Source organism: Thunnus thynnus, chromosome 3 (assembly GCF_963924715.1).
Source record: "Thunnus thynnus chromosome 3, fThuThy2.1, whole genome shotgun sequence".
Classification (NCBI taxonomy): domain Eukaryota; kingdom Metazoa; phylum Chordata; class Actinopteri; order Scombriformes; family Scombridae; genus Thunnus; species Thunnus thynnus.
In genome coordinates, this window is record NC_089519.1 from 36,713,401 (window position 1) to 36,736,002 (window position 22,602).

General features: G+C 39.1%; 2 protein-coding genes across 2 annotated transcripts; one reads left to right on the forward strand and one right to left on the reverse strand.

Annotated features, from left to right (window-relative positions):
* The first annotated feature begins 538 nt into the window (after positions 1–538).
* Positions 539–9,993, forward strand: esf1 (ESF1, nucleolar pre-rRNA processing protein, homolog (S. cerevisiae)). Its single transcript, XM_067585673.1, has 14 exons — positions 539–639; positions 2,379–2,822; positions 3,845–4,182; positions 4,264–4,377; positions 4,503–4,612; positions 4,838–4,990; positions 5,111–5,225; positions 5,491–5,674; positions 5,757–5,924; positions 7,186–7,313; positions 7,477–7,567; positions 8,153–8,244; positions 8,366–8,518; positions 9,447–9,993. Exons 2-14 carry the CDS (start codon positions 2,402–2,404, stop codon positions 9,813–9,815), a joined length of 2,436 nt encoding a protein of 811 aa, XP_067441774.1. The 5' UTR covers positions 539–639; positions 2,379–2,401; the 3' UTR covers positions 9,816–9,993.
* Positions 9,994–9,998: 5 nt separating this feature from the next.
* On the reverse strand, positions 9,999–22,354 carry acaa1 (acetyl-CoA acyltransferase 1). Its single transcript, XM_067585677.1, has 12 exons — positions 21,845–22,354; positions 20,786–20,879; positions 18,855–18,912; positions 18,700–18,779; positions 18,554–18,596; positions 17,908–18,006; positions 16,436–16,516; positions 15,627–15,817; positions 15,372–15,551; positions 13,234–13,289; positions 12,314–12,459; positions 9,999–12,213 (listed from the first exon to the last, which is right to left on the reverse strand). The coding sequence occupies exons 1-12, from the start codon at positions 22,013–22,015 to the stop codon at positions 12,138–12,140; spliced, it is 1,275 nt and encodes a 424-aa protein (XP_067441778.1). The 5' UTR covers positions 22,016–22,354; the 3' UTR covers positions 9,999–12,137.
* Between the last annotated feature and the right edge of the window lie 248 nt (positions 22,355–22,602).

Consider the following 22,602-nt stretch of genomic DNA (forward strand, 5'->3'; position numbering starts at 1 on the left):
AAAAGTACAAAAATACAGTTATACCATCATCCATAAGTCACGAGAGAACAGTGACATTATTAAGATATTTGATTAATAGTGCTTTAAAAGTGAAGAAGACGGTTGAACTGATTTTTATCTAAATAATTTAAACCCTTTAGATACGTACAGTAGTTTGTTAGGGCTTCATATGTTGCTGTGATCTGTAATTGTACATTTATCACCTTAAATTGCAAATACAATAAAAGTAAAAGTGTCGCAACGTCCCTCTCTACAAAAATAAAACAAGAATCATATTATATAAGCTGTCAAATAAATGTAGTGGAGTAGAAAGTACAATATTTCCCTCTGAAACGTAGTGGAGTAGAAGTATAAATTAGCATCACATGGAAATACTCAAGTTAAGTACAAGTACTTTATTGTAATTTAAGTACAGTACTTGAGTAAATGTAGTTAGTTACTTTCCATCTCTGAATATTAGTTTCTTGATGTGAAAAACTCGTATTTGTGGTCAGAAACGGCTCCTGTATCCTCAGTGCGCGTTTTCTTATGTTTGTCCCTCTTCGCTTGCCTTAGCAGCAAAGGGGCGGGCAGAGAGTTAGGTCACGGAAGCGTGGCATGCCGGGAAAACACGTGTAGCAGGAGACCGGAGAGATATCGGTAAAGATTTAAGCTTAACATTTTTAAAATGTTTAAAACTGATTTTAGTGTGCTTTTTTAAGGACGTGCATGCGCAGTGTTGTGTTTGCTACTGTCTGGTTTTCCCGCCGTTACTATATGTTTACTGTTTACATTTTGTTTACATGTGAGGCGACACAAACACGTTATAACAGTAACTTCAGGCTTAAAGGACGAGTTCACAATGTGTCTTAAACCAACAGTCAGGAGCTCAAATGAACATTAAAGCTGTTTTTCTTGCTGTAATCATTCCTCCTGTTCATACTGACCATTAGAAGATCCCTTCATAATGACCTTACAATGGAAGTGATGGAGGACAAAATCCACAGTCCTCCTTCTGTGCAAAAAAATGTATTTAAAAGTTTATCTGAAGCTAATATGAAGCTTCAGCGTCCAAATGAGTCAAATCAAGTAGATATCTTTCAATGTTACAGACTTTTTAGTGCCAAAGTCCCTCTTTTTGTTACTATACTTCCACCTGCAGCTCAACAGGGAAACACTGTCCGAGGAAACACAAAGAGGGAATTTGATGCTAAAAAGACTGTAAATGTGTCAGATATCCACTTGATATGACTAACTCAGACTGCTGAAGCTGAATATAAGCTTCACAGAGACTTTTAAACGTATTGAAAGCACATTTGAAGGATCTTTTCATATCCAGTATGAACAGGAGGAATGATTACAGCGAGGAAAACCTCTTTCACTGTTCATATGGACACCTGACTGCTGGTTTAAGACACACTTGAACATTCTTGAACTTGTCTTTTCAACTTTTCAGATTTACTTGGTCCTCAGGGGTGTTTAAAGCCAGATTGCTAGTAAAATCAGGTGTATTTGAGGAAATTCAGATTAATAAATAAGGTTAATAAGTCTTAACTAAATTACCATTGAAACTAATCTCTACAGTAACCTGGACTTGTTAAATGTTTAATATGTGCTGCTTTGTGGCCACAAACAATCACTTCTGTCTTTATGATGTCTGTGTTTCTGAGTCAGTTTTTGAACCAGACTTGACTCAAGTTGCTCACATTAGCTTTATGTTGCTTTATGAAACAGATGGTTCAGTTTTTTAGGCTCATTATGAAACTCTCCTCTGAATCCAGATCCTAAAACTATTAATTTCCATTAATAATTACCGATTGATTTAATTTTTTTTTTAAATGTCGAGAGACAAGTTGTGTGCTAAAACAGCCTAGCTGCTCACTTTCTTACTTATTTTTACTACAGTTGATAACATAATTGATCATTTTCTTGGTATAAAAAAAAAAATCACCTGTCAGTTTGTCCAGTTGATGTTCATCTCATCGGCTCTATTATTGATGATGGATGTCAAACACCTTTGATTTCAGAAAATATTCAAGCAGAACTAATAGTAGTCAACACATGTTTAGTGTTACTTTAAACTCCATACTTGTTTACCAGTAAAAAAACCACAGTAATTACAGTGATGATAAATGATATTTCTTAGGCTTTCAAAAAAATCTTCCATTATTACAGACAAGTTTTTGTGCCTTTGACACCAGTTTAAATTAGTAAAATGACCAATTCCTAAAAAGTTTGAAACATGTAGAATCTGCTAGAGGCTGACAGAAGTAAAGACATTAAAACCAATTCAGGTTATTTAGATGGTTTTCATTGAATTCCATGAAACTGTTTGGAATTAAGACACTGTTGTCTTTGTTGTCCACGTTAACCAATATCTTGTCTTGTTTTTCTGGCAGGTGACGCTGTGATTTTCGCCGCCATGTCGTCCAAAAAGAAGCAGGGCGCCGATGAGCGTTTCCTGCGTGTGCAGAAAGACCCTCGCTTCTGGGAAATGCCCGAGAGAGAACGCAAAATCAAGATCGACAAGCGTTTCCAGTCCATGTTTCACGACGAGCGCTTCAAGGTGAAATACACCGTCGACAAACGAGGCCGTCCCATCAACCACACCTCCACGGAGGACCTGAAGCGCTTCTACAAACTCTCCGACTCAGAGGAGGAGGAAGAAGAGGAGGAGGATGTGAAGAGGAAGAAGGCGGAGGGCAAGAAGAAGAAGAAGAAAAAAGTGAAGGAGAGTCTGATGAAGGCTGATGCAGACGTGAAGAAAGGAAAAGCAGCGCAGAGCAGAGACGTTAAAGCTGAAGTAAAGCAGCCTGAACGAGGAGTCCGAGTCTTTGAAGAAGGTGAGAAGATGTTTTCATGTTCGCTGATACAGACGTGAAGAAATGATCACAGATCGACAGAATCCAAAGGGATCAATAAGAGATTGATTATTGACGTGGTTATTATTGGTTACAGTTTTGATTCAGAAGGAGGAAATGTCTCTATAAATCTTCAAATTGGAGGGAGTTTAGTTTATGGACAGAAAAACTGTAATTATTGTTCAGTTCATGTGTGAATCTGATTCGGCCTCAATGAAACAGTTTGTTACATTTTGATAACTGAATAAGACGTTTATTGGTTTCAGCTTTCTTTGTTAAACATGATGATAAACTGAATGTTTTTGGGATTTAGTTTGTTGATCAGACAAACTTTTAAAGATGTCAGTTTGGAGAATTATAGCAGATGTTTTCTTGCATTTTATAGGCCAAAGTAGGGATGCACGATATTCCCAATCTACAATATTGCTCAAAAAAGAGAGTAGAGCAGCAAAGATTAGTTGATTAATTGATTAATTGCCAACTTTTACAATTTTTTTAAATGTCCAAATTCTTTGATTTCAGCTCATTAAATGTGAATATTTTCTGGTTTCTTTAGTCTTTATGACAGTAAACTGAATGTCTTTGTGTTGTGGACAAAACGTTTTATGGACCAAACAACTAATCGATTAATCGATAATGAAAATAATCGTTACTTGCAGCCCTACTGCTGGGAGTTGTGAGTGAAGAATTTCTTGCCACATTTTTAAAAACCTATTAAATCTAATAGGAATACTAAACTCTGCATTTTAAGGTCTTGTAAACGCAGCTGTTCCTGTTTCAGTTGCACCTTTGGAAAAACACTGAGAACAGCTGCAGGAAAGTGTTGCTGTAATAGGAAATAAAACATTATGGAAACGACCAAACTGATCATATCGTTCCTCGTTCTTGCTGACAGACTTTTTCTTCTTCTTTTGCTCCAGCTGCAGTTATATTTTTGTGATGTCAAGATGTGAATCTGAACCTTGTAGCCTCTAACTTCACTCTCTTTTTATTATTTTCCTCAGGGGAAGAAGATGAGGAAGAGGAGCAGCGTCCTGCAGAGGAAGATGACCTTGGAGACAGTGTCACAGAGGGGAGCGAGGAGGAAGATGAGGATGATGATGCAGAGGAGGAGAGCGACGCGGGGAGCGGATCGGACGACGAGGAGGAGGAGGAGTCCGGTCTGGATTCAGGGGACGACAGCGACAGCGGGCCGGATCTGGCCAGGGGGAAGGGCAACATAGAGACCAGCTCAGACGAAGACGACGATGACGATGACGTGGACGCCATCCTGCGGAGAGAGGAAGAGGAAATCGAACACGACTGGGGAGAGCTGTGCAAAGATGCTCCGCGGACCGAGGAGGTGAGGAGAGTCTCGGTCGTGTGACACGCTGAAGTAAAAAACGTAAAACCAGTGAAACTATGTTTGTTGTTTGTGTTTCAGGTTTCTGGCCGACTGGCCGTCTGCAACATGGACTGGGACCGGATGAAGGCCAAAGATCTGCTGGCTCTGCTCAACTCCTTCACACCTAAAGGAGGAGCTGTGCTGTCTGTCAAGGTAAAGCTGCTTCTAATCTGGAGATTACTGACACTTTTCAAACATGTTTTATTATGGTGGACAGGAGACTTTTGTCTGTGTGTAAGAGAGATAAACAGCAGTGCATGCTGGGTATTGTTGTCCAGATCTACCCGTCAGAGTTTGGGAAGGAGAGGCTGATGGTGGAGGAAACACAGGGACCTCTGGAGCTGAAAGCGCTGCCTGACGACTCCGAGGACGACACAGAAGAAGAGAAGTAAAACACGTTTCCTGTTTCCTGTTTCAAACCTGTTTAGTTTAATCTGGTTTAATGAGACTCTGGTTGGTTTTCCTGCTAACATGCTAAACAGGACTTCATCACATCACTTATCTTTCCAGAAACAACATCCTGGATTTTATTTAATCCTTAGAAACTGCTGTGACAGATACAGCTGGATGTGATCTTCCTCTGGGTCTGATGTGTGTGTGTGTGTCCTCTCAGGGTTTACAGGGAGAAGATGCGTGACTACCAGTTCAAACGTCTGAAGTATTTCTACGCCGTGGTGGAGTGCGATTCGACCGACACGGCCGCCAAGATCTACGAGGAGTGTGACGGCCACGAGTACGAGAGCAGCTGCTCCGTTCTGGACCTCCGGTACGAGAAAAAAACAAACAAAACATGAAAACCATTAAAATCAGTCATTTAAAACTTCCAACACAGTCAGAGAGAAGAGCGTTTAATCTTTGTGTCAAAACTCAAACCTCCGTCGAACAGGTTTATCCCTGATGACGTCACGTTCGACGAGGAGCCCAAAGACGTGGCGACAGACGTGAACCTGACGGCCTACACGCCCAAACTCTTCACCTCAACCGCCGCCTCCACCTCGAAGGTAAGAAGACCGATGCTTCTTATCACATATCATTAAAGATGACGGTAAAAGTCAATAGAAATAGAAACTAGAGCTGCTACTAATTATTATTATTAGCAGAAGCAGAAATGAGAGAAAAACGGTTAATCAATTAATAAAATTGTTGCAGATAATTGTCTGTCAATCAATTAATTGACTGATTGTTGTAGCTTCATGATGTAAAACTGTTTCTGTCTTAAAAAACATTACAAACAGTAACAGTGAGACACTTGTTTGAACCAATCAGGTGCAGCTAACGTGGGACGAGACGGATCACGATCGCGTCACCGCCCTGAACAGGAAGTTCGACAAGAAAGAGCTGCTGGACATGGACTTCAACGCCTACCTGGCCTCCTCCAGCGAAGAAGAAGAAGAGGAGGAGGGTGAAGATGGAGGGTTTGTGTTCGGAGAGGAAGACGACACAGTGGAGGGTGAGACGATAAAACTTTACTTCAGTCACACATATTGTTTTAAACCTTTCGACGAGGTTTAATGTTTTTGTTGTTTCTGTAGCTGAACGGACGGACGAGCCCGTCGTAGAGGAGGAGGAGAAGAAGAAGAAGAAGAAGAAAAGTGAGGAGCAGATCTCCAAGTACAGACAGCTGCTGAAAGGCATCCAGGACAAAGAGAAGAAGATCCAGGAGGACAAAAGCATGGAGATGGAGATCACCTGGGTGCCAGGTAACGTCTCCGTGATCGCCTACGTCAACAAAACAGATCATATTTACACTGTAAAATGTTATTTATTATTTTATAACAAGAGATTCTCATCGAACACGAGTTTATGGAAATAACATGAGAATATCAGTCAATATATTGTTGTAATAAGTTTCAGTCAAACTTTAATGTCAGATCAATAATTTAAGATGATCAATTGAATTGTTTTGAACCAGGACCTTCAGTATTTGGTTTAAGCAGCTGAAGGTTGTTTCAGTCTGTCAGACACGTACGGTGGCCCTGAAGTGCACATCACAACGACAAATGACAAAACATAAAGCTTGTTGCTGATTGGACGGACGCGCTGTCTTGTCGTTTTAACAGGAAGGAGGCGCTGTCCGCCTTCATATGGGGTCCGTGTAGTCTCCGCCCAAAGCTGTTCAACTTGACTCATAACACGATAAACAATCAATGTATTACTTTGTTTTTCTGTTTTTCGTGTGACGTAAAAAAAACCCAAAAAACTCCACATGCTTTCATATAGATGGATAGATGATGGATGGATGGATGGATGGATGGATGGATGGATGGATGGATGGATGGATGATAGATGGATGGATGGATGGATGAATAGATGGATGGATAGATGGATGGATGGATGGATGGATAGATAGATAGATAGATAGATAGATAGATAGGACAGCGCCTCCTTCCTGTTAAAAACACAGACAGTGCATCTGTCCAATCAGCAACAAGCTTTGTCGACAGCAGACCTTTTCTGGTCATGTTTTGTTATTTGTCATTGACTCAGATCAAGATTATGACATCATGTCGGCACAATTATTGAAAGGTTTCACACTATAAACATCCTGATACATACAAACAATGTAATGATCTATAAAAAAATACAATAAACAGTTCCTGTAAGTTTGTCACCAAACAACAGCAGAAGTTCCTGTTTTTTAATGGTTTACTTTGTTTTTAGCGACAGTTAGCAGCTGGAGAATAAAATATCTGAACAGCTACCGGATGGTTTGACATGAATCCTTCTGACTTTTCCTCCAGCGTGATTTGAACATTTATGGTTTTGAGTGAAATATCTCAACAACTGTCAGATGGATTCAAGTGATATTTTATATTTATTTTATTTATTTGTTCCCCTCAGGATGACCACGGTGACCTCTTTGACCTCTGTGGGTTTTTACAGGCTCTATAAGGCTCTGCCAGGTATTGTGAGGTATTGCGAGCCGCAGTCAGCTGACTGTGTATTTTTATGTGCGTGCAGGACTGAAGGAGACGACGGAGCAGCTAGTGAAGAAGAAGATGGAGGGGAAGGACAAGCTGACGCCCTGGGAGGAGTTCCTGGAGAAGAAGAAAGACAAGAAGAAGAAGAAGAAAACTCAGAAAAAACAGGTGAGTCTGCAGACAAGAAGCAGCATCACAGACACCCAATTAATAATTAACAAGCGTGTTTGAACACTGAACAATATTAATTTCAGATGATCCGTAGACAGAAATATTAATCAGAAATCAGAAACACTTTATATGATATATGATATATTTTGTCTTGAATCAGGGAGCTGATGAGGAAGAGCTCAGCGATGACGAGCTTCCTCCAGACGTCGACCTCAGTGACCCGTTCTTCGCTGAGGAGCTCGGTGCTACAGGTGATCAATACTTTCAGTTTATCAATCAATTAATCAGACAGTCAGTCACAGCGGTGTCGTTATCTTTGTGTTGGACGGCAGCGTTGGTCCAAACTGAAAGATCAACAGCTATCGGATACGTTTTAATGACGTTATTCACAAATATTGATTCAAACATTCAGAACATGATCAAAAAAGAGGAAAAAAACAGGATGCAAGTACTAACAGACGTCTTTTTGTTTCCCTGAATGTTTATATCAGCTGAACAGAGTAAAGTTAGTGTGACTCACAGATCACATGTAGATTATTTATTATCTTATATAAAAATATACTGTTTATAATATAAATAATCTCAAACATATTGGTTGAATCTAACATGCAGATTTGGTCTCTTTGGAAAGTTCACTCTGAACGTTTGGTGTCAGTTTGTGTAACAAAATAATCTCAGCTCAATAGTCCACTTACTTAAGATTATTCAAAAAGACAATGAGATGCAGTTGAAAGTTTCCATAAACTTAAGTAAGAGGACCTTTGAGTTCAGGTTGTTTAGTTATGTAGTGTGTTGATCATAAAGGTTCAGTATCGTGTTTGCTGATGTGTCTGCAGACCTGAAGAAGAAACCAAAGGGGAAGAAGAAGAAGCTTGAGGAGGAAGAGGAGAGGACACCTGAGGAGGAAGAGGAGCTGGAGAGACAAAAGGTCAGAGGTCAAACCCAGCTGAGCTCATCACCGAAAAAAACCAACAAAATTATACTCAGAAGAAAATATTTTGTCATGTTAACATCTAAACCTGTGTGTGTGTGCGCGTGTGTGTGTGCAGGCTGAGATGGCTCTGCTGATGGAGGACGACGCCGACGACGTCAAACACAAACACTTCAACTACGACAAGATCGTAGAGCAGCAGAACCTGAGCAAGAAGAAGAAGAAGAAGCTGCTGAAGAAAGGCGAAGAGCCGCAGAACGACGACTTCCAGGTGAAACTTTCAGTCTGATTTTAACTGAAACACAAAGTTTCATTTGTTAAACTGTTCAGGTTTGGACCATTTGATCAGTATGCAAATATAAAAAAACAAACATTATTAGGTGAAGTTCATCATCCATTGGCTAAAACTAGAAGATCCACTAATTTAAAAGGTAGAGTTTCAAACATGGAGAGACGAGGAAACTCAGACAGATAAACTAAACTAAACTAAATTAAAAGGGAAATTATTTATTATTTATTTATTAGGGACCGAGCCCAAAAGGCAGAAGACTACTGTAAAACAGTAGTCCTATTGTTTTTCATGTGTTTGTTTGTTTCTTTATTATTACGCCACTTAAACCCTTAATTTGACCCCCTAAACATGCTCAAAAACTCACCTAATTTGGCACACACATCAGGTCTGGTGAAAAATTTGATAAAATGTAAAAAATTAACCCCTAAAGTGCCAAAATGTGCTCTCTAGCGCCACCTATGTAACTAAAATGGCTCATAGGAATTTTCTAAAATTAAAAGTGTCACAAAAACAAAAACAGGATTTTTAAGCCTCTTTTCACTTTTATTCAGATACAAATTCAAATACTGGACTCTCTGCACATCCCTAGTCTCTGTTCCATCAGACGACTGAAAACACTTCGACTAAGACGAACATGATGTCAGATTCAGTCTGATTATGAGACCGACAGTTATAAACGGCAGAACTGTTAATCGATGATGTTTACAGACATCATCAATGATCTCAAATTGACAAAAATCTAATCTGCAGGTTTGTTTTCATGGATATGATGAAAGTTGTGACTCCTTGGATGGAAGGAAGTTTAAGACGAATGAAAATGTGCATAATTTGTGGTTAAATTTGGGTAAAACATGCAAAACAAGTGTTTTTTTAATTTTATTTTGATCATATCTTCTCGTGTCTCCAGGTGGATGTTAAAGACCCTCGTTTCCAGGCCATGTTCACCTCTCACCTGTTCAACCTGGACCCGTCTCACCCGAGCTACAAGAAGACCAAAGCCACGCAGAGCATCGAGGCCGAGAAGCAGCGGCGGCGAGAGGACGAGCATCGCCGCATGGAGGACGCCGTCAGTGCTCCGAAGGCCGCCGCTGCCGCCGCGCCCACGCAGGTTGCAGAGGCCGTCGCGGGTAAACGGCAAAAAGACTCTGACGCTCCACCGCCGCCTGCGGACGCCTCGGCGAAGAAAGCGATGGACCCCGGACTGTCTCTGCTCGTCAAGTCCATCAAAAGCAAAACGGAGCAGTTTCAGGCTCGGAAGAAACAGAAGCTCATGTAGGTTCAACTCAACGGACACAAACTGCTTCTTTCTAAACTCAGACTCAGTGTTGACGGTCGTTGGTCGAACTCGTCAACATTTATGTCGGACTGCAGTGCTTCTTTCTTTCTTTCTTTCTTTTTTTATGTGCCGGTTTGTACAGAAAAAATCCAACAACATGATGATAAAAACAATCAGATCACGTTGAAATGTTTTATTTATTTTATTTTTATTTACTGGTTCAACATAGAAATCAGTGTCAAAGAATCACAGTTTAGTTAAACAAAGATCTGCAGTTATTTACAGGATAATTCCAGTTTATTATAACTTGTCTTATTTGTGTAGTTTGAACATGATGACAAGTTTTATTAAAGCAGAATTATCCTTTTTAAAAGTCACAGTTGTTTTTAATGATAACAGCAATTAAAAAAAAAAAAATACAAATTTTTCAAACAACATTCAGGTCATAAATTGGTCCTTTTTCTGATGAATCTTCACTGAATTACAAAAATCTGATCTTGACTCAAACACCTGATTAATGCAGATCAATATCACTGAGTATTGATCAGCTACATTGAGTCAAAGGCACTTAATCACCTGATATCTGAACTGTGTCGTCTATACAATTATTAACACCTACAGAGCAGCAGCTTAGTGACTCATTTAATTTACATGAATTAATAACGGACACAACGGTGTTTGTGTGTGTGTGTGTGTGTGTGTGTGTGTGTGTGTGTGTGTGTGTGTGTGTGAGAGGGGGAAAACTCGTACTGGGGAAAGCTAATGTTCTCCAAAATGCTGTAAAACATGAAACAAACTAAGGAGCCACTTATTTTCCTTCACAGGTTGAAGTTTTGTACCCTGTGTCTCTCTGGATTAATGAGCACAAAGTATTTACGAAACCTTTCGTCTTGCAAAGCTAATTATTATGTTATTAAATTCAAAATGCGCCTTAATGCCTGACTATAAGACTACGAGACAACTCCAGTGTCTGCGCAATGCAGCGTCCGGGTGCTGAACATGTTATTAACTAATGAATAACAATCAATATGTTATTTATGCCATTTGTTAATCAGAATCATAGAAGATAAAAATCTCAATTCTCACAGTCTTGCAACCCAAACAAAATGCTTCCTTAAAAATATTCTTTTACTTAAAGGAACAAGTCCAACGCTTCTATTTCCAATTAGATTCTGTGTCTCAGGCTTTTACCAACAAACTTGCTGAACGTGTTTCCTTCCTCACAAAACTTTTGCAAAAGCAGATTTTTACACATATTTTGTAGCTTTCATTGAATTATTGTTTTCTTACTGATATAAAAACTGTCGGCAGGAAGATGTTCTATTTAAAAACTCCACAGAGAAGCTTTACAGTGGGGCTGTAGTCTGCTGGTCGATTAGTTGGTCGATATGCTCTCGTTCGACTAAATTCTCATTGGTCGAATAATCTCCGTGTTATTTTCATAAGGAGAAAAGTGCTACATCAACAGCTTTCCAGGATTGATCCATTATTTCCTGCGGCGGGAGGGACAGACTAACAAATTACCTGTGAAAACAACGGGGGTGTATTCAAAACACCCCCGTTGTTTTCACAACTTTGAACTCGCCCAACCTAACGGAGACTGCTGGGTCTAACTGTATTCAACGGTTACTGAACGTTTACTGAATCTGTGTTTCTCCATCTTAACACAACGAAAACTCCCGCCAGGTCCAAAAAATATTTATTATTTGATATCTGAATGAATATCCATTCATTTGAAAATCGACAGCGTTTGGGAGTCTCTGTGCAGCGCTGTTCCGGTACGTGAGTCAACCTCTGTCGTTGCCTGGGAAACCACTGGTCGCGCGGCTCCGTTAAGGAGTATGTTTGCGTAGCGAGCGGGAAAGAGCGAGGGACAGAGAAGTGACGGTGGGAAGAGGAAAAGGTTAGTAATAAATTGTCAGTCGGGCAGTAAATGAACAGTACAGACTACAGTGTTTCAGTTAATAAATGCTAAAAAGTCACGTCTGTTGTTTCCCCAAATGCTGGAAAAGTAAAGGAGGTTAGCTTCAAAGTTAGCAACAATGGGAACAGAGAAATGTGTGGCTTCAGGTAGTGTATCTCATGAAGCTCTTTGTTTTTGCTCTGCGTGTCGTACAAACATGTGACTGACAGTGTGACTGCGTTCAATCACACTGCAGCCTGTAAACAACGTCACAGAAATATTAAAAGGCTCTAAGAAGTCAGATTATTGGAGCGATTTTTAGAGAAGAAATGACTCGTCAGACGGAGCTTTTACAGATTACCTCTCCGGTCTGAAAGGGGCTTCTAATCACAGTAACAGTGTTGGTTTGTGGTCGGTTCTTATGGTCCGGGGTATTCAAAGACAGCAGCGGCTCCCATCCCAGTCCCGATGCACATGGACACGACGCCGTACGCCCTACAGACGACATTCAGGGCAGGAAAACACAAGCAAAAAAGGGACAATAAGAACTTGTTTTTCCACACATGTCTCAGTAAGAAGTGAGGTACAAACGAACCTCCTGCCTCGGCGTCTGAGCTCGTTGAGCAGCGTCACCACCTGACGAGCTCCGGTGCAGCCCAGAGGATGACCCAGAGCGATGGCGCCGCCGTTAGGATTCACCTTCTCCATCGGGATCCCCAACTTCTCCACACAGTACACGGCCTGAGTAGTGGTAAAGGTTCAGTTCACCCACATCTCAAAAGAAACGTCTTCACACACTCAGAGGAAAAGTGTGTTTTTTCCAGAGACTAAAGTCACCCTGTTGAGTTACTGGTTCTCTAGTTGCACTACGGAGCTTTTACTCTATAGTTCATTATCTGTTCATACAGCAGCCTTCACTCATGGGCGTCAACTAATGATTGTTTTCATCATCCATTAATCTGTTGATTATTTTCTCTATTAATTGATTGGTTGTTTGGTCCAAAAACTGTCAGAATATTATGAAAATGTCAATCACTGTTTCCAAAAGTCCAAGATGACGTCTTCAAATGTCTTATTATTCAGTTTACTGTCACAGAGACTAAAGAAACCAGAAAATATTCACATTTGAGAAGCTGGAATCAGAGAATTTGGACTTTTTTCCCTAAAAAAAAATAACTCAAAAAAATTAATCGATTATCAAAATAGTTGGTGTTTAATTGTTGGCAACTAATTGATTAATTGACTAATCGTTGCAGCTTTAGTGTCCACAGGAGTTATTGACAAATATACAGATATCTGCAACAACTAAATTATAGTGTTATAAACCATTTTTTACTGTTTTATATTGATTATAAATGCTAAATGGGAGGAAAATAGTGAAATAATAACATGTTACCACATGGACAAATAAACAGTTTAAGGTGAAATGACCCTTTAACAGACATCCATACAGAGAGAAAAACGTGACATTTCTGTTGTATCATCACAAACAACCTGAGCTTCTGTGGATCTCACCTGACTGGCAAAGGCCTCATTGATTTCAAACACGTCAATATCAGCAACAGTGAGTCCTGAAGGAGAAACAGACAGACTCTGAGACGATGAAATGCTTATTACACTAAATAAAACTGCTGGATGGATGAACTGTGGAGACTTTTTGTTACGTCTCAGGCTCTAAACTGTCAGACTTTACTCAACATTCAGTCAGTTCTCATTATACATCATTATGTAGCGATTGTATGAAATATAATAATGACATTTATGTTCGATGCAGTTCACTGTTTTCACTGTTCTGCATAAGAACAAAGAAAACTCTTCAAACATTCAAAACAACACTAAACTATGTCCCAAATCCAGAATCCAAACTAATTCTGAGTATTAATTAAGTGTGTTCAAACTAGAAAACATGATAAAATTCAGTTTACTCAACCCAGACAGCACACAGACTAAATGTGGTCTATTTAGTTTGCCGTGTAAGGACACTACTGTCCCAAACTGCAACACACAGCAGAAACAGACGAGGGGAAAACTGCACGTTTACGGAGCAGTGTCACGCGACTGGTGGCGTCCTGAAGCAAACGGATGAGGACGAGGTGACGTCATATCATCTGTCTGAGGTCATAGATGATATGACGTCTGTCATGGGAAGTTTCGTGTTATTTACGCTTGTGTAGTCGGCTTCATTTGTTACCTACTAACTGCAAAAACAGAACATTCTAATTTTATTTTTGTGAAAAACAAAGATAGACTTTGTCAGGGATAGAATGATAAACGATTTCTATATACACGTACACATAGAAGCAGTGTGTAGTGTAGATTTGATGGATCCACGCTACGCTAGCTGCTCTGAGGCTGCACCTAAAGCTAAATGCTAACACATCTTAGCTGCTAATTAGCACTAAAATGAATTACAGACTTACTTTTACACATATTTTATTATAAAATTAAAATTGAGACCTGTTGTGGCGCAAGAGGACAAGTCAGAGGATCACCAAAGTTATTACGATTCATCCTCTGGGGAACATGAATGTTGGTACCAAACTAAATCAATCCAGTCGTTGTTGTTAACGCGGCTAAAACCTCAGCTGGGGCGTAAAGTATACGTTACCCCTGCAGCCTCCGCAACGTAGGGTTCAGGTCATGATATTGTCTGTATTTTGAACATAAAATAAAACAAATATTTAAAATAAAATAAAAACTTAACCGGTCAATAGTTTTCTTTGTTTGATACGTCAGGGATTTTTGGTCCAATTAAAACATTAGGCGGGAAATTCAAATCAGTACAGCTCAGTGACAGCATGGGTACCACTGTCAGAGAAACTTAGAAAATGAAACGAAAACATCAAAGCGGTGCCCAAAAACGGCACAACAAGGAAAAATCAGTGGAATTTTTCTGCCAAACTTACGAAAATCACGACTATATCTGGAACGGTAAATCCTGTCAGACGTGAAGAAGGATGCAGTCTGTTAACAGGTGGGTTCCTGCATAGCTGACAGTGGTTAGCTACTATACAGTTATCGACCATTTTGGCAACAGCCTTATTGTGACGTTAGTTAGCCTGTATGTTATGCTGAGTTTTTTTCCAGAATAATATAATGTTATAAGGCTTTTATATAGCCGAACCTACGGGGAATTCGTCTTTAGGCACAAAAACGGCTATAGCCCACATACAGAGAAAAAAATAGCTACTGCCACACAAGTGTCATAAATACAGGATAGGCTATTTCATAAATAAAAACACAAGCTATAATAAAAATGTTAACAGAATGTTCAGCTTCAGCACCAGGACAGGGAGAGCGCATAAAGGTGCAAATTGCTTATAAAAAGGGAAAAGCTTGTTCTTTCCTAACAGTACAGCTCTGTAATACTGTAGTACTCTGTAGTACTGAGTATTTGATTATTAAATCCTGCACTCTGCGACAATGTGTAATGGGGTCAAATGCGCAGGACCATGGACAGGTCCTGTATCTTGCCTCAACCCCCGCACGGTTACGTTACGGCGCTGAACCTCAGTAACTTGTTTTAATTATAATTTGGGTGGAATCGTTACTTCGGTCGACAAAATTGGATTTAATCCCATTTAATGAATACATTAAATTATTGCCCAGCTGGAGGTTAAACCATATAAAAATAAATCACACACACATCTTACCGGCCTGCTGCAGAGCTGCTGGGATGGCGAACGCCGGCCCGATACCCATGACATCAGGAGGGACCCCCACCACCGCGCTGCCCCTCAGGACTCCCAGCACCGGCAGACCCAGAGCCTCGACTGCGGACCTGCGACCAATCAGCACGGCTGCTGCTCCGTCACTCACCTGACTGGAGTTACCTGAGACACAATAACATGTTTGTGTGAGTTATTCAGACTCATCGGTTCACCTGTTGCTTACAGCTGGAGGCTCACCCGCTGTGGTCGTCCCGTCAGGTTTGAAGGCCGGCCGGAGTTTGTTCAGTCCCGCCAGTGTCGTTCCCGGTCGGATCCCGTCATCCTTAGCGACCGTCACCTCGCGCTCTTTACCCTCATCGTCCACCAACTTAGTGGTGACCGGAACGATCTCCTGGTCGAACAGACCCGTGTTCTGCGCCTGCGCTGCTCTGTAGGAGGAAGAACCAGGCTGATAAACATGTTGGTGCTCGAGATGAAACGATTAGTCAGTTAATCAATCAATCAAATCAACAGAGAAGTCGGTCATTTTTAAGCAAAAATGCCAAAAGATTTGCACGTTTCGGCTTCTCAAATGTGATGATTTAATGTTTTTCTTTGTCATACATGACAAAATACATGACTGAATATCTTGGAATGTTTTTCAGATCAGCTCAGTTTCTTGGGGTTTTTTTGTGTGTTTTTTATTTTATTTTATTATATTATAGTGTCATGCAACAAAAAAAAAAGTCATTATTTCATGAAAAAGCTCTCACATTATATAATAAAGCTTATTTAAATAGCACTTCTTTCCAAAGTTCTTTCCAAAGAGCAGGCATTAGGCAATAAAATAAGTGAAATCTGTGAAACTTCTTGATCAAATATTTAGAATATGGGACCAAAAAAAAGATGTTACATTACAACTTATTAAAAATAAAGAGAATGTTCTTGTTTAAACCAGAAATTGAGCTTCTTTTTTTGTCATTTTGGCAGCAATAAGCTGCCGTACACAGACAGACGTTAATGTCTTGACATTCACGTAAAAAACACCAAACAAACTACTTAATTACTTTTGGTGCGAACTGAGAGCGAAGGCATCCTGTTTCTCTCTGGAGATCCCAAATCTCTCCGCAACGTTCTCTGAGGTGATGCTGCAAAAACAAAAACACACACAGTTATTGATCCTGTTATATAAACACAAATCTGATCACAGTGAACAGCTGTACGGAGCTCGTCTAAAGAATTGAAATGAGCAAAGCAGTCTGGTCTATCGAGGTGTTTTAGTGGATTATACATTAATTTCAAAAAGCTAACTGTATTAGATTTTGGAATTATAAAAGAAATTATGACCATACAACAAATTTTATTACACCAAAAATTTTGGGTGAGATGTTACAAATTGTGGGATTCTGACAAATTTTGAGATAATAAATGTTGCTTTTACACATCTTCTAATGATCATAATCAATTTAAAGTTAATCAAAATCTGGAATTATAACAAAATACATTTTGGGAGTGTTGTAACAGATTTCAGTCTAATTTGAGATTTTGGGTTGAAGTTCCAACATAATTTCATATTATAAACAAATGTTATGTTTAGAATACAGTTTAAGATTAAACAAATGTTGATTACAGCTAATTTTTGGATTCTGGTAACACAATTTGAGGTCATACATTTTGTGTTTGCATTAAGAAATTTGGGGATTATAACAAATACATTTGGGATCCATAACAAAATTTGGGATTGTACTCAATTTGAGGTTTATCAACATTTGGAATTATAAATATATTTTGGGGTAAAATAATGTAAAAAAATATATATATATATTTTGAGTGCTATAAAATGTTTGGAATTATAAACAGGTTTTAGGGATAAAACTGTTTTGGAATTACAGAACATTTTTGTAAAATGTAAAGACATTTTAGGGGAAGTACAACAAAATTTGGAATTATACCCAAAAGAGGGGAATAAACAAAATGTATGATTATTTAACAGAGTTTGGAATAATAAATGTTGGGGTTGCTATGACACATTTTGAAATACTAAATAGATCAATTTTGGGGCTAACCAATTGGAGGTTAATTTAAATTTGGGATTAATTACATTTTGTTAATGTTATAACAAATTTGGGGATTACAACACATTTTGGGGCTGCAGTAACACATTTCAGGATAAATGTTTTGTCATCATATAAATATATTTTAGGGCTGTATGGCAACATTTGGGAATATAACCAATTGGAGGTTTCACACATTTTGGGATTATAAAGAAGATATTTGAGGGTGTTACAACAAATTTGAGGAGAAATTAGATTGGCATATAACACAAAATTATAGTTTTATAACAAATCTATGGATTATAAATGACATTTTGAGAACAATCTGCCAGATTTGGAGGATTTGGGGGCACAAGAACAAATTTTGTACTTTAGACAAATAATTTTGTGGTGGTGTGACATTGAATTCTGGCATCATAGCATCAGATTAATTCCCTGAATTAAAGTAGACATGATATCTACAGTCGTGTGAGCAGCAGTCTCACCCCATCGGGATGATGCAGTCTCTGGCCTTGTCGTTGTCCATCAGCCTGGAGCTCAGATCTCCAGGGTTTCCCATTGAACGCAACGACATGCTCTCGACCCTGACAGACAGAAACACATTAACAGTCACCTGACACCATTTTTACATTTTTAATGTGTATAAGCAGTAATAGTAGTAGTAATTTATTTGAACAAACTATTCAGAATCACTCCTCGGAATCGCGCTGAAAGTTAATTTAGGACTAAATAAATCCTTCCTCAGAGTATGAAATGTCCCACTCTACTCTTCATTAAACATCTGTCTTCTGACTGAATATCTCTGCCTGTACGACGTCTCCTGGAAACTCAGGATAGTTAGGAACAGGTTAGGACACTTCTGCAGTTCCTAAATATTGACTGAGACAGAAGTGATTTCCAAAGTTAAGAAAGTTGATAAAATATTTTTACTCCTCGTCCTAAAAGTGGGACCAAAAACGTGTCACTCTGAGAAGTTTTGGCCACTTATGAGTGATTTTGTTTGATGTTCTGTAAGTTTTATACTCAAAGAAACTTTATTTAACTTAAGCTTTTACAGCTGAAATTACAAATAAACCTTAAACTTCATGACTGATATCTGAGTCCAGATGTCGCAGATGTTGACTGACTTACCCACAGGCGAGTCCCAGATCAATGGACCTGCTCCTGATGGCTCCTGCAGAGACAGGGTTACAAACAGAGGACTGTGGTTAAGTACACGCTGTTTATTTTGTGTGTTTTTAAATTTATAAAATCATAACAGAAGCATTCAGATTTACCTGCTATGTTAAACAGAGCCTGCAGGCCGGAGGAGCACTGCCTGTTGACGGTGTAGACGGGAACCGTCTCTGGAAACCCACTGAAATCAACACAGAGCAGTGAGACACACTGAGGCTGAATGACAGAGGTGTGAAGTAATGATTAGTAATCTGACCTGAGGAAGTGTGCCACTCTGGCCATCAGAGCGCCGGCGCCGGGCTGCAACACGTTACCTGCAGCCAGAAACACACGGGGCAGAACAACAGTGAATTTAAATGAAGAACTACGTCAAAACATCTGATTTACAAACAGAGATTAATCAACTGATTTCCTGCAGGAACAGGGGAATCAGTCTAGGACTTAAATTAATCCTTCGAGGTGACCAATTAATTAATCTACCAATTATTTTCTTTCAAGGTTAGAAAATGGTGGAAAGTGTTTTTTATATTTTCCAACAGTCTTCAAATGTTTTGTTTTATCCGACCAACAGTCCAAAACTCAAAGATATTCAGTTTACTGTCATGTTTGACAAAGAAAAGCATCAAATTCTCACATTTGAGCAGCTGAAACCAGCAAATATTTGGCATTTTTACTTAAAAAAAGGAATAAAAGGGAATATTCAATTATAAAATCAGTTGCTCGAGTTTGTTTTGAGCACAGAATCATCAATCAGCTGCACTCTGTCCATCCACAGGTGTCCCACAAGGATCTATCCTGGGCCCACTGCTGTTTACATTATATATCAATGATTTGTCATCTGCATGTCCTTATACCAGCATCCAAGTGTATGCAGATGACACTGTAATTTATGTACATGGTAGCAATATGACACAAACACCATGGTTCATGTAACAGCATGGTTAAAGCAATGCTGTTTGTAACTAAACATGTCCAAAACTGTGTCCAAGACAAGCAAGTCAAGAGTTGAGCAGACGTCTTTGTATCAGAGGGAGAGGCTACAGAGGTAGAACACATGGGCACCTGATTATTGCTTTAAAGGCAACATAACATGCTTTTTGTGAGAGATGACGTCAGCTCATCGAGCATGCCCATGAACTTGCATCTGTTCTGTAGGAGGTCGTTCACGTTGTTCACTCTCATATTTCAGATCTGATTCAGCTCCAACATGTTCGGATGGATTTAAGAAGTTGACATTCGGAGTAAAGAAGGAGAAAAAGAAGTGAAATTCTGCTACTATAGTTTGTTTACGTAGCCTCCGGAGCCGGAGGAAGCTTCCTGAAGCTGACCAATCAGAACAGAGTGGGCTCATCAGGAGGCGGGGCTTAAAGAGACAGGAGCTAAAACGGCCTGTTTCAGACAGAGGCTGAACTGAGGGGCTGCATAAAGGACCAGTAGAAGATAAATAAGGAGTTTTTAACTGGAAATCATGCAAAGATATTCCAGTAGAGCCCCAGAATATAAATATAGAGCTGGAAATGTGCAGAATATGTCCTCTTTATGACAGACTTGAAAATTGTGAAACTGTCCTTTAAACCACAAGTTTTAAAAAGCTTTTGTTGGTTTTGGTTTGTTTGAAAACCAATTATTGATTAATGCGTGACATGTTTTATGTGCTGAAACTGCTGAGAAATGAATCCATGCTTTTGTTTCATTGCAACTAGATTATTACTGTAACTCTTTATAATCTTGCCTCAGTCAAGGAACTGTAGCTCGTCTCCAGATGGTTCAAAATGTTGCAGCTCGTCTTCTTACAAAGACAAAGCACAGAGCAGTTTACTCCACTGGCTGCTAGTAGAGTTTAGTTATCATCTATCAGGCTCTACATGGTGCAGCCAGGGTACATTTCTGAATGGTTGTGTTCTTAAAGTAATTTAAAGTCTCTCAGGTCAGCTTAGCAGAGTCTACTAGATGTTCCCAGAGGTTGATTTAAGATGAAGGGAGACCATATTTGACCCTAAACTTTGGATTACCTCTTACTATTAGATTATCCAGCTCAAACCCACTTATATTCCCTCACTTTTTAAACTAATATTTGCTGTTTTGTAAATTCGATTTAACTGGTCATTAACTTGAGGGTTTTTTAAAAATTGTCAAATAGAAGAGATTACGTAATAGATGACATAAGAGCTGAAGGTCTTGTCTCACCCACACAAACGTCTCCCAGCTTGTCGGGTGATAGTCCAACATCTGTGAGCACAGCTGTCATCACTGCACTCAGCAGCTCGTCAGGTGTGGTGTCCTGAAACATCACATTCATGTATGTTTAAAATTCTCTGTCGCTCAAAGTTACTACAGTTCAGCAGCTTCTTTCTTTAGTTTTCAGTGTCTAAACTCCCTCACAGTTGACTACTACAGTAAAAGTACATAAGTATTATGAGCTTGATGTAGTTAAAGTATTGCAGTAAAAGTACATAAGTATTATGAGCTTGATGTAGTTAAAGTATTGCAGTAAAAGTACATAAGTATTATGAGCTTGATGTAGTTAAAGTATTGCAGTAAAAGTAGTGGTTTGGTCCCTCTGACTGATATATTATTATATATGACATCATTAGATTATTAATAGTGAAGCATCAGTGTTAGAGCAGCATGTTACTGTTGTAGCTGCTGGAGGTGGAGCTAGTTTACACTACTTTATATACAGTTAGCTAGTTTAGTCCAGTGGTTCCCAACCTAGGGCTCGGGCCCCTCCAAAGGGTCAGCAGATAAATCTCAGGGGTGGTGAGATGATTCATGGGAGAGGAAAGAAGAAAAAACAAAGTTCTGATACACAAATCTGTTTTCAGTTTTTTGGACTTTTTCTCTAATCTTTGATTTTTGCTGAAATATTGGATCATTTGAACATTTATTGAAATGAAAGCATGTGAGAAGTTTAGAGGGAAAAATCACTATTTGGTGGAGCTGTTAACAACTCATAGACATGTGAAATGTGACCCCGACTACACACTGCTTTTTGTAAGACGTCAAAAGACAAAAAGGTTGGAAACCACTGGTTTCATCTTTAACAATGTGTTGTATTTTAAAAGCTTGTTATATTATCCATTGTGTCAAATCTTCATCTGAAAAGTAACTAAAGCTGTCAAATAAATGTAGTGGAGTAGAAAGTACAATATTTCCCTCTGAAATGTAGAAAGTAGCATCATATGGAAATACTCAAGTAAAGTACAAATACCTCTAAACTGTACTTGAGTAAATGTACTTTGCTACCTTGAACGCGCCTCTCTTCGCCCTCCCTACAGCCGTCCTCCGGCCGTGAACCAGCACCACGTCCTCCGGGCTGTTGGCCGCTGCGGCTCCGCACTCCGCGCTGCTTAAACTCCGCCTGTCAGAAGAAGCAGCGGGAGACAAATGTCCCGAAATAATCTTTAATCTGTGCATTATGACGACAAAACAGCCGAGTTCAAGTCTGTAAAGAAACAGCTGGTCTACTGTGAACTGTCAAACTGCAGCACTTCCTTCTTTATATAAACAGGACGGGAAGAGAAGAGGGACAAACTACAGCGAGCTGTATTGTCGCGTTTTTATTTTCACTAATTTAAAGACAAAAAGTTTTCTAATACATTTAATGAGATTATTAGCCAAAATCAATACACATAGTCGCAAATATTGTGCTGCTAAACCTTCATTTACTATTTTCTTTTCATTTTATATTAAAACTCTTGAACTATTGAATCTCCAGCAAACAGCATTTAAAACTTTGTAATACATAATTATTTTATTCTACATTACTGTTTAATAGTAAAAATAATATATATTGGCAATTTACCTTTATTTTTTCTAATTTTTCTACATTTCTATATATTTTGTATTCATTGAAACTATTAAATGAAGTTGTAAACATGTATTGTTTGACAAATAAATAAAGTAGATATCTTATAGAGCTGTATTATCATTTTCTCAGTCAAATAGTTTTTAAAAATAAATATCAATAAATCAAATTCAAAAATCCAGTGTGGGTCAGACCC